General features: G+C 45.3%; 2 protein-coding genes across 4 annotated transcripts in view; both read right to left on the bottom strand.

Moving 5' to 3' along the window:
- The window catches only part of LOC139339980 (voltage-dependent calcium channel gamma-2 subunit-like), a 366,973-nt gene that overhangs the window by 196,688 nt on the left and 158,101 nt on the right, over positions 1–12,184 (bottom strand). The window lies entirely within an intron of this gene.
- Positions 1–12,184, bottom strand: part of mgat3b (beta-1,4-mannosyl-glycoprotein 4-beta-N-acetylglucosaminyltransferase b) — a 54,453-nt gene that overhangs the window by 2,159 nt on the left and 40,110 nt on the right. Inside the window, exons 1-3 of one of the 2 annotated variants that reach the window (XM_070991503.1) lie at positions 9,187–9,285; positions 3,843–4,296; positions 804–1,471 (exon numbers count right to left, since the gene is read on the bottom strand). In XM_070991503.1, the coding sequence (XP_070847604.1) occupies positions 804–1,471; positions 3,843–4,296; positions 9,187–9,257 (1,193 nt within the window). In that variant the 5' untranslated portion in view covers positions 9,258–9,285. Of the gene's footprint in view, positions 1–803; positions 1,472–3,842; positions 4,297–9,186; positions 9,286–12,184 lie in introns of those variants that run through there. The other variant, XM_070991510.1, reaches the window with a different exon arrangement.

Genomic DNA, 12,184 nt, shown 5'->3' with positions numbered 1-12,184 from the left:
GAACAGAGTGGAAACCAATGCCAACAAACATTAAGGAAGAGTGCATCCAAACTGTGTAAAGAGCATTATGATTCGTGAAATGTTGCAGCACAGATAAAGAACAAGCACCAAAGGTCCCTGTTTGACAAATGACACCTTTCAGGAGGAAAACCCACTGTCCATACACCAAACAACTCAATTAACCCGTTGAAATGCATAGCAAAAGAGCTTGTTCACTGAATGTAGCCGCTTTCATGCAGTGTCACATCCTATGATTGAACACACCAATCTCTCCCTTCAAGGCTGCACGCAGAGTCAATCATGTCGCTCTTGTCATAATCTGCTGTAAAATTGCTCCCGAGGCATTTCATGTTGTTGCCAAAGGAACTTCGCTGTAATTCTTATTCAGCACACTGATACTCAAGAAGCATGAAGGTTGGCTGTAAACAAAGACTGTGAGCTGTAAATGGTAACCACTCAATGCATCACCAGTGTCACAATTTAGCAAAACCTTATGAATATGAACACAGAGCATAAATGGAGCTTCTCCAGCGACCTCAAATAAATCCCTTTAAACTATGACATGACCAAGGTTTAATGACATGCAGTATATATGATGTATACAAGCACTGCTCTCATGACTGTGCTGTGCTACGATACTGTACTTCTGTAATCCAGCTCAACATGTGCTGAGCACGGACGTCATTTTACAGCGCTGCACTGTGAGGCACATCTTCTGACGGCCAAACAACAGCTCAGTTAAGGATCACACATCTTGTTTAATACACCTCCACTTTAAGGGCGTGGCGTCTGCAATCTCTTACCTGAGAGGCCGTTTCTCTCCATAGGCAGTAAAGTTTGATTCACAAATGATGAACAGATCAACGGCTTGGGCGAGCTCATGAAAGCGTACATGCAACAGGTCAAACTCGTGGTTAACGTTGATGGCGTTGATGACCCTCCGCGGGGTCTCTCTGGGCGTCAGCCGCTCCTTGGTGGGTAAATTGGAGTGGTACACCATGGTGGGAACCCCACAGTAGGGTCCGTGCCATCCCGGCCGACACACACACTTGACCAGACGCTTCCCGTTGCCCCTGGTCCTGGCCTTGGTTCTTGGAGCTATAGAGGGCTGCTGCTGGATTTCCAGAGGCTTCCGTTGGCCAGCAGTCCCAGCTCGAGCACCTTCTCCAGCTCCATTGGCAACAGACCCCCCTGATTTCCCAGAGTACTCCTTTGGGGTGGCCACTTCAGTCCCCTGCCTGAAGCAAAGGGCTCCAGCTTTGGTTCGGACAAAGTAAGGGGTTTTGTCATCTTGAAGCTGGTAGGTGCGAGTGTGGAGGTCTCCCATGGGTTCTACAGGCTCTGGTAACTTCTCCTGGCGTAACACCTCCAGGTGCTCTTTTCCAACCGATGGCACCTCCGCGAGGTCAAGCCCGGCAGCGTCGACTGGGTGGCTGGGGTTCCGCGGCCTTAGGTGGTCCTCAGCTCTGTCCTGGAAAGAAAGACAAAGGAGAAGCTGATTAAGGAAACTTCGATTGAAAATAAATGCCGGCTGCAACACGCATTTTACTGACATCGGTTAGCTTAATCGTAAAAGGAATAACTTGAAATTTGAGCTTTGAGCTGTGCAAATATGGAGACCTGGACTGGAATAGTTGCACTAATAGTTTGAATAGTTATACTACCATCCAGTGCACCTTTTAATACATGCAGCATTTTCTACTATTGTTCACTATTTCAAATAACACCTGTATATGAGTGGAGGCATCGAAATTCCAAAGACTGACTTCTAAAGGTTCATGTAAAAGTTCTTTGCGTGCTCTGAGACACACTCTTGGTACCTTGAGACCAATTTCAACGTTGATGTAACCAAACAAAGAAAGAAGTCCAGTTCCATGTCAACAGACAAAGGCTGGAGACAGTGCACATTTCTCTGGCTTCTATCAAAGTGCTGTCTGACGACTGAAGGAGATCCAAGTTCACGACGTGTCAGGAGTGATTTTAAGTACTGATGAGATCACCGAGCGCTGCACTAAACTCTGAGCAGCTCTGTTCAAAACATGTTTACTGCGTACCATGCAACATGTGCACAAGTCTTTACTGCAATCAACAGCTAAAGGGAACAGAGTTTAAAGTGAGGCGAGTTACGATAGCGAGGCCTGAGCCAAAGCTCGTCTTTGTGATCGTCTAAACGTGCATGTGAACGTAGAGTAGACCTTTGAGAAACTGGTTCTACTGTCTTTAAGACTGTAGGATCTACATTTCTAGATGTTACTGGAGGTAACATGCATGTAACATGTAACGAATGAAACTAGTTGAAATAAGTCTGCACCCTATCATTACAACTTCAGCATGAAAACATTCAGTCCTTGAGAAAAAGGTTTAGCATGGAGTGGAGGCATTGCATCACCATCATAATCAAGTGATCACAGAACGGTTCTCCTGTGCCTCCAAGGCTCCGGGAACATGGACATGAAAACTTGCAGAATGTTAGAGGTTATTTGCAAAGTGATAAAAACAAAGAGATATAAACACAGCACTAACACTGAATGATAGCAGGATAAGATGAAAGGAGGAAGTAGATCAAAATGTGTGAGGTATTCACATTAGAATTACCTCAAGAGGCTTAGGAAAACATCCCGCCTCAAAGCAAACGCCCTTTATTACGCTCCATGTCTTGTTTACGTGGTCTCCTGCCATTCTGAAATGCACACTGATGAAACTATATCTTCATTGCTTTTTCACCCACTGTGCTCCATCAATACTAATTTGTAGTTAATTGTTTTCCACAGCAAACAAAGATTCCTTCAATAAAATGACACATTTGACAGAGTTCATGAAGTGAGAGATCACTTTCCTCCTGCGGTGGCAGATGAGCTGCAGCAAGCAATAACAAACACAGTCAATCTGTGCACGAGGAAATAAATTAAATACATTCGACACAAGAACTGAACTTCATGTCCATGAGATGTGTTCTTCACGTGAGCACTGGGCAACTTCAAGCCATCATCCCCTTGAGCTTTGTGCAGATGAAACATCTCCATGTTGCAAAAGCACTGATGTTTAACAGAGAGCCTGTTTGCAGGTCGAGGCATCATCTTATCACACAATTGATCCTTAGTTTTTGAATTTATCTCCACACTGTTTATCCAGTCTTGCTATATACAGTTTTTTTATTGCATTTTTATTTGCATTTATATCACTATACATAATTGAGACCCAGTCTGAGCTCTTTCAGGATAATTCACAGTTCATAGGCTGAGTGACAGAAACCCTGCATGCACTGCAGTGCAATGCAGGCAAACAGCCTTGAAGAAAACACAAACTTTGTGAAATGTGCCAGGTGATACTGACAATGTGTCATTTGGTGTGTGTAATGTTAATAAATGAGAATAATGCTAATATCATAATTTGTCAACCTAAAATGTATCATCCTGATGAGAGAACTCATTAAAATTCTTAGGTATGCACATGCAATGAAAAACTCAACTGATCAGTGTGCAAAACACAATCACACCTTTCTTGGAGCTGAGTCCAAAAACTGTAATTTTGATTTGTTTCTGCCTCCCACAGAGGACCCCCAGCACTGCACAATGCCACATGTAAAATTGCTTTTTTTATTGCATTGGAAAAAACCCACAATGTTTTGAGACAAAATTGATTTTCAGAGGAATCCTTGTTCAACAGTGAGGGAGCGTCAGAGCACAGCACTTCCTCCACACCTGACAAAAGACAGTTTGGCCTCGACGCTCTGTAATCGCTCTAATGTAGAAAATTACAGACGTTATTGCAGGGTTGTTGTGTTGCACTTCTCCTGGTTACTTAATATACATGATGTTACACGACAGAGGTACTAATCTCACCTCATTCGGACCGTCTCCTCGCTGGTTCTCCTCTGGTTTCTCCCATGGGTGAGGGGGCGCCGGCTCCTCCCTCAACCTCATCTCCAGCCCCGCGCTGCTAATGATTCCAGCACCTCCAACCATGACACCCCCAATCCCCTGACCCATCCCTACTCCTCCTCCACCTCCTCCCCCGACAGCATCTGCCACGGCTCTAGCTTTGCCGTCCGACTGATGGAGAACAGGTAGGGGAGGGGCCTCTTCAGGGGAGGCGGGGCTGAACGGAGTGGTGGCCACACCCTTCTCTCTCCAGAAGAAGCCGGTGACCATGATGAAGGACTTGATGTTGGGGTACGGGGCGGAGAGCTCACGCAGCAGGGAGACGTAGTGGAGGGCCTTGTAGTAGTGGAGGAAGGAGATGACGCACAGGCCCACCGTGCACAGCAAGAACACCCTGTGCCGCCGCATTTTCATCCTGGAAACACAGGAAGGAGGAAATGAGGAAACCTGAGTCCGACTAATAACACAAAACAATTTCCGTTTTGGAATGAGCTTTTTATTCCCATCTGCACCTCTGTGGGCAAACCACAATTAACTTAAAAATAATGGCCTCGGGTCGTCTCTTACCAAAGCCAGGGGCTGGCTTTAGTAAGAGCAATCGTTCAGACAGCTGGAGGAAAGTGTTAGCATGAGGCCAGCTATGAGCAACTATATTCACCATTTTCCCAATGAGTCTGCTCAGTGTTTTCTCCTCTCATTAGAAGAAAGTGGCTGAGAAGGAGTGAAAAGTTTGGGACTATGGAGCGTTTAATAGAGCTTCAGATGCAAAGGATCTTGAAGATCCAGGCTCTTTGTTCTTTAGAAATGGATGATAGCGTTAGCTTGATGTGATAATGGATGATCTGACATGAGCTTGGATTTTCAGTTGGACGGTGAAATAAGTGTTTTCATGGACAGCGGTCAGATTATAGATCCCATCAGCTCTCCTGTTAGCGTAGCATTACCTTTTGTGCCGTCTTTTATCCCATCTTTCACAACCTACAACTTCACTTCCTGTGTCACTCTTGTCAGGGTAGTGATAAACCCAGTGGATGCTACCTGCGCACCACCAAACACCACATGTTAGTGGCTAACTGGTGAACATTCGGGAGCTTAAGAGCCAGATATTTCCTCAGTAGTTGGTGGAGAGCAAAACAGGGTTAAAACGAGAGCGAATATTGCTCCTCACAGAAGTTCCTCATGTGGATGGAAAAGTTTCAAAATAAATGCTAATTTTACTCTGTATGTGCTGGATGTGTAAATAGTTTGCTGGTATGTTCACTGACTTCAAAGCGTGTCACACAAGTGGTCAAATCAGTTCATTCAGGTTTTAACTCAAACGTGTGAACGTGCAGGTTTGTTCACTCTGTTTAATCTGTGGCAGGGCTACAGCCCGGCTCTGCCCAGCGAGCACAGTGTAATTTATGGTGATGATCATGTTGATTAAATGATTTGATTTACTTCCCATCCCATCGTAGCTTTTCATTAAGGAAGATACAGGAAAGAAGTAATGAGAGGAGAATCACGTGAACTGAGAAGAGTCACTGCCTCATCATTTACACCGACTTTCAGCTTCCTGCAGACGACTAAAAAACCAGGATGAGGAGACAGATAAGAGACAGATGAGAATGAGAATGCATTCCTTATAAAGGGACCAGTTTCAGATAATCCTTATCTAGTCCTGTCTGCGCACATCTGTCTGATCCATTTCACCCTCATTTCTCTCTGTTACAATACAAACCGTCTTACGTAGAGCGTCTGTCCTGGCCTTTCAGTGGGATTTTGTTTACAGCCAGTCCGGTCAAGGGACGGGGACACTCGATGCATATGCAGCAAGATTTATTACTGCACTCTGATCCACTTAAAAAATGTTGGCCATCTGAACACATTAAGCATACAATGTGCAGGGAAATGAAAAAAAAACAAAACATTGAGGCAGGACGGGGGAAACAAGCCAACGGTGCACTGCATGAATCTGAAGCAGCCCCCCAAGGTGCCAACTACTGGACATGAAACAAGAAGAAGAGGGAGGAGCAGGAGTGTTAAGCAGGGCAGCGGAGGAGTGACGATCAGCTGAAGACGGAGGAGAGGACGGGAGGTGGTGGTACGGAGAGAAGTGAAGGAGGCATGAGCTGGAGGCGAGAGGAGCGAATGTCAGGGCAGAGATGAGCAGAGAGGAGGGAGAGCAGAGCGCTCTGTGAGGGTGAATCATTTCACATTCATGCTCTGCAACACAACACTCAGACTGACGCAGAGGCTCGAACAGGTGCCTGCTAACAGACCGAGAGTGATCACACCCCCGTCTGAAAACAAACCATCACACGTCCCGACACAAGTCAAGACCGAAATCCTAAACTTTCAGACAAATCATCATTTACCAGTTTGCTGGTCTGCCAATCACACGTTTTCCGCCTGTTGATTGGCTGTGGGCAGACTGATCACGACATCGCTTTTAACCTTCGGGAGGATATCAAATGACGTCAAACAGATGGAGTTCAAATGAAGTCAAGTGTCACGCCTCGGTTGATCATTCACCACTTATCTCCACATCAGGAGAGTCAAACCTGGGTCCAAAGGTTCAGATAAATGAGGAACAGTCACCTGATGCGTGGACTTTTTCCTCAATGGACGCATCTTTAACAACAATCTCAATGACACAACTGCACCTCCCAGTATCCTGAAGACGGCTTTGAGCAGTCTGACATCTGCAACACGAAAGCACCCAGAGAGAGCAAACCTCCACCAACACCCTGGCATCACTTGTTTCAACATATTCATTTTGATGGACGCGAACGGATTACAAGCACCATACACTGATAACTAAGTTATCAATTAATGGTGTCGTCATAATCTTTAGTGCCACCTCTCCCTCAAATCTTTTGTTTTGTGAACATGTCCTCGGACGAAAAAGAAAACGTAAGCAGTCTTAAATGAGATGCTGATGTTCTTTTCAGGTCATGCTGTGGGAAAGAAGTCCGTCCCACGCTCCCTGTGTCTCCACTCAACAAGCCCTGATACTGCAGCTCTGCCAGAAATACGCAACCATCTCCGGACAGAGACGTGTTGTGTTGTGTAACGGCTCCATGTCCTCACGGAGATGCTGTGCTGATTTTCCAAGATATAAATGAAGCATACATAATACCCCCACTGATGAACACAATCATACATGAAGGGAGGAGGGGATACGAGAGAGGAGGTGATGGGAGCAGATGGGGGAGAAGGAAGAGGAGGCCAGGTGAAGCTGGTGGTGTTTGGTGTGTTACTGAGGCGCTGCACCACCTCATCTTCCACTGCCACATCCTCTCTTTCAATCCCCCATTATCTGTCATCTTCAATTCCCCCTCACATTCACTCCCTCCTCCACTCCACTCTTCTCTGTCTCCCACACAGCTCGCCATAAAATACAAAGAGGCGGAAGCGAGGGGTGAATAAAAGACTCATCTCTCTTTCTCCATCAAGACAGAGGAGGAGGAGGAGGAGGAGGAGGAGGAGGAGGAGGAGGAGGAGGAGAAGGGGCAGAAATGCACAGACGCTGCCTGTCAGGTTTGGGGATGACTTTAGGAGTCACACAATCTCCTTCAGGCTGCCATTGTGATGCAAAGATTTAGGACAGTGGTTCTCAGATTCCTGGAAGGCTTATTGGAGCCGAACAGGCCAAGTGTAATTAAAGCTGAAGCAATCTTAGATGCTCAGAGCAAGGTGACAGTGACATAGCATAACAAGTGAACAAGAGGGCACACAGGAGACCTCACCAAACCGAGCGTTAGACAGGCTCTGTGGCTGCGATGAGGACATGTTGGCATCTAGTACTACCACGGTGGGGTTTATATTGGAGTCGGCCGAAAGCCCAATGTGTCTCTTACAGTCCCTCAGCATGTGCGTCCGCATCAGATGTATCAGAAGCGTGACAAAGCGTTGCTGTTCGATGCTCTGGGAATGAGGACGAGTTGACCAGCAATGGACAAGGAATATGTGCTAAACGAGTTAAACAGGAAGAGCGCTACCACTCTGCAGCTAAAGGCAGGGGAAGGCTAGCTTGGATTAGCTTAACGACGGTCAGCTTTAGACTCTGGTTTTTGTGCAGGTAAGTCAAACATGATGTCATATCTTAAATACTGGGCTTTAGACATGCTGGCAGGCAGATTTATTTTAGCTTATTTTTTACCTTTGCACAGAGCCAGGCTAGCAGTTTCCTCTGTTTCCAGTCTGAATGCTAACACAAAGCTAACTGTCTTCTAGCTGTAAAGACTCGAGAGTGGTATATTTAAGACTACACTCAAATGATTCTGTTACTCTCCAATAAAAATATGACAGAGTCTGTCTTGCTCTCGGTTTCACTGCAGCAGGGAAGCTACATTTTCTTTTATGTCTAAAAACTGGGAAAAATGTAACTTGAACCGATGATGTTGTTTTAATTCAGTAATTAATTCAGTTGTTTGGCTTGTTGCTGATCCTCTCAGAATTGTTGTTAGCTAAAATTAAAGTGATTTACAGTGGAGTGAGGTTTCAAAGAGGGGCATGACGTGAGAGAGCAGAGGAGGATTCAGCAGAGGAGGAGCTTCTTGGCTGTTCATCATTAATCAGTGTGACCTTGTAGCTTCTGGAAACATCAACAAATTCAAACTACGATCTGTCAGCTACTGCACATGGATGTCCTCACACACTCGTGTCAAGCTTTTAACACGGTTTTAAAGTGTTAAAGTACGGGTCTGAATTCGGTGCTTTCGCTTTGCATGTTGCTGACATGTTAAACCAAGTGCCTCGACACGCTAATGCAGGATGCGTGAGTGCATTTGCAAAGCATCAGTTAATCAGTTAAATGAGGCAGATGGTGGAAATATGTGACTGAAAATAAACTAGAGAGCAACTTTTGTGCTGCATGTTGTGAGTTCAGAGAGGCTGCATGCCAAATTGCAAACTAATTAAATCAATAGTTTAAAGGATTAAGCAGGTTAAACAAAAATGGTGGAAAAATCCATTACAATCAAATGATCAGATATATGCGGGCGATCAATACTAGTTTTATCACTTGTGTCAAACCATAAAGTTCAAAAGTTGAGCTGCTGCTGCACTTGTTGTTTTTAGGAAATACATGCCTTTTACAGAAGAGGAAGGATAACATAAAGTCTAAGTCATTCAGGACCTAACTGTCAGCCAGCTTTAAGCACACAAAGCATTTTTGAAGAGCGTTACTACTGAAAACATTTTGAATATAGAGAAATCAGAAAGGGCAAAAGGGGGAAATGTACCACAAAAGTTACTAAACTTATTCAGCCCATCACCAGTCCACACACCCCATCACCAATCCATATACAAAAGCACTTACAAACAGAGCAACTTCAGGCACGGTGTTTTCTGAAGATTCAGGGCTGCCCAGGTACCTCTGAGCCAAGACATGACTGCGCAAATTATTCCAATGTGCTCAAGTCACCAGTCGCTCAGTCTACAGCTGCAACCTTCCTCCCCTGCGACGCTGCCTGTCAGATAAGGCACAGGGTGGAGTTTCAAAAGTCAAACAGCAGGCAGTGGTCACATACCTGTAGCTCTGGTAGAGAAAACAGGAAATGGCTTTAATTTGCATCAGAATAAGTCCAAGGTGCCTGAACTGCTGACTGACCTGTTGACAGTTACTCATCAAAAAACCCGACCACCCTGACAACTCAGAGATTTGCTGTTCGAAGCTGGAAGATGTGGAAGAGGGTAAAGATTTTTCAAACTGGTGCAGCAGAAGCTGAGATATTTTCACTTTTATTCCCTCGTCTGAGTCAAGCTGAGACGATATTGGATATTATTTGTCTTTCACTGGACACCCGTGCCTTCAAATGCACCAGTTTGTAACGGAGGCTTTCTAGTCTCCAACCTCTCTGTAGTCTCTGACTTGATGTGGAAAATTGAGGCCCAGTTAACAGTGACTAATCTCTTAAAGCAAATATTGACCCAGCGAATACATAATGAGCAGCAGTATCAAACCCCACGCTGAGCTCGACTTGGACGGCCCTCACATTTGGAACGTGGGCCGGTGTAAATAAAATGTCCTGCACAACATTTTGCTCTCAATGGTTTTCCAAATCCAAAACCAGCTTCTCGGAACGGGACTCTGCTTAGACGTCATACGTTGATATCCAGCATAAACAATCAAGATCTGTCAAGTGACAGTGAATTCAATAATAATAGCAAAATGTGATAAAACCATTGGTGGGTGAGATCACGTGTTAGAAACACATCTTTTATTGCTCTGTGTGTACAACGAGCTGGTTGGTTTAATAAAGTTATTTGTATTGGGTTTTAATTGCATTTGCTTCCTAAATGACATCATTTTCACACTGATGTGAGCTTTGAATTTGCTTTAAAGCGTCGTTACTGCACAGCTGTGAGCCGTGCTGCCAGGACTGAAGAGAAAAACCTGCGTTACAGGTTCAAAGAGGGGGAAGGTGAAGAGATGAACTAGCAAATTTGCATTATGCTTTCTCATTACGAAGGATTCTGGCTGTTATTGTCTCAATGAATCATCATCGTTTGGTCCATAAAATGCCAACAACCAACCCAAGCATATTCAGTTTCAGTATCATCTCATCAAGACTAAGAAAAGCAACAAATATTCACGTTGGAGTAACGGAAGGAGGGAAACTTTGGCCATTTTTCTGAAATAATTAATCATCAGAGTAGTTGCTAATTTTCTGTTGAATAATCAATCAAGTAAATGTTTCAGCTCTACTCCTTCATCCTGCATATTCAGGACAAGCCAGCGTGTCATAAACTCTCTGAAACCTGGCCAACCAACTCCAGAGAAACCGCCATCAACCGTCTCCACGCGATAAGCCAGCCAATCAAAACTGGGCACGTGTTCAGGTCTGGAATGCATTGAATTCAGGGAAGAGGAAATTTTCAGAAAAGCACTTTTTGTGTGTTGTGATTCGGCTCGAGTTCCTGTGTTTATACGGCCGAAAGTTTTCATTGGAGGACAGCGTGAAGTGAGAGGAGGCAGAGAGCGGACAGATAGCGGCTCTCCCCTTCGACACTGATGGTTTATCTTATCTCTGTGATCTCACATCGCTCCTCTCCACCCCAAACAAAAACTCTCCCTTTGTTTCTCCGCCCCCAACTCTGCCTCTGTGGGAATGCTGAAAAGGTTCTGGGACTCCACATGCACCCCCGGAGAGTTCAGACAGCCCAGGCTGCTGGTTGACGAGCGCAGCCCAAACATTTGGTTTGGAGACATGTCGGCTGATCAGAGCGATAAACAACCAGAGAGCCAGGAGGAGGAGTTACCCACTTCACTGCTCCTAATTTGATCAGTCTGTGTGTGTGTGTGTGTGTGTGTGTGTGTGTGTGCGCGTGCTCCCACTGGTGACCTGTTGAAGCATTTCACAATGAACTTGGTTGGTTTGTGAATTTGGGGCTGCAGACAAGGGAAGGCTCTGTCTGCTGTCATGGCCACAGCGGGACTGGGTGGGGGGTGGGGGGGGGGGGCGCCGCTTAACGAGGGGCAAATTGCATCATTAAGGTTACTTTTCATTTCTTAACCCGAAATAAAAATGCCATGTCAGAGCTTTGATTATTTAAAAGAAATCTGATTTGAAAAGAGAAAACAATACCAAAATCGTGGAAAATAGACACAAAAAAAAAGTCGGGCAAACACTCTTCAAACACACAGTTTAATTATAATACAAATATAATACTCTGTGCTGCCATCTACTGTCTGGCTCAGACCCAGCACACTTTAAAATCAAGTTATTAGCACACCGGCTAGCAAGCTTGGCTGCAGTGCGGTGTTTCACATTATACGAGCATGTTAGCATTGTAGCATGAAGCTCTGCAGCATCACTTCAACAAGTCACAATGCTCGCATGTTCATATTGAGGTCAGGTCACATGAATGCGCTACATTTGTGCAGAGTTGCACCACTTACCTCATGAGCTGGCCAATGTATCCAGCAGCAGCACTGAGCAGCTGAAAGAGGGATGCTGAGCCTACAGGAGGCTCTGGTATACATGGCACACTCTGCTACACAAACATAACTGTGTATGGCAAACAGGCCTGTGATTCAATATTCAGCCCTACTACAACAAAAGTGCACAACCACAGTATGTGCACACAGAGGCACACACACTTCAATACACACAATCTCACACTTGGTGGTTCATCAGCTAAACGGTTTCACAGGTGGAATGACACATGATGCACCGCCTCTCCACAGCGCTCAAAGGCCTTTGTTTTAGAAGAACTCCAGGCAGCAAAGCTGTGCTCAGTGTGCGTGTGTGTGTGCGTGCGTGCCTGTGTGTGTGTGTGTGTGTGTGTGTGTGTGTGTGTGTGTGTGACGATGC

Source organism: Chaetodon trifascialis, chromosome 2, assembly GCF_039877785.1.
Source record: "Chaetodon trifascialis isolate fChaTrf1 chromosome 2, fChaTrf1.hap1, whole genome shotgun sequence".
Taxonomy (NCBI): Eukaryota; Metazoa; Chordata; class Actinopteri; order Chaetodontiformes; family Chaetodontidae; genus Chaetodon; species Chaetodon trifascialis.
Note: the sequence above shows the minus strand (reverse complement) of the source record. Positions and strands in the feature narration are given on the sequence as shown.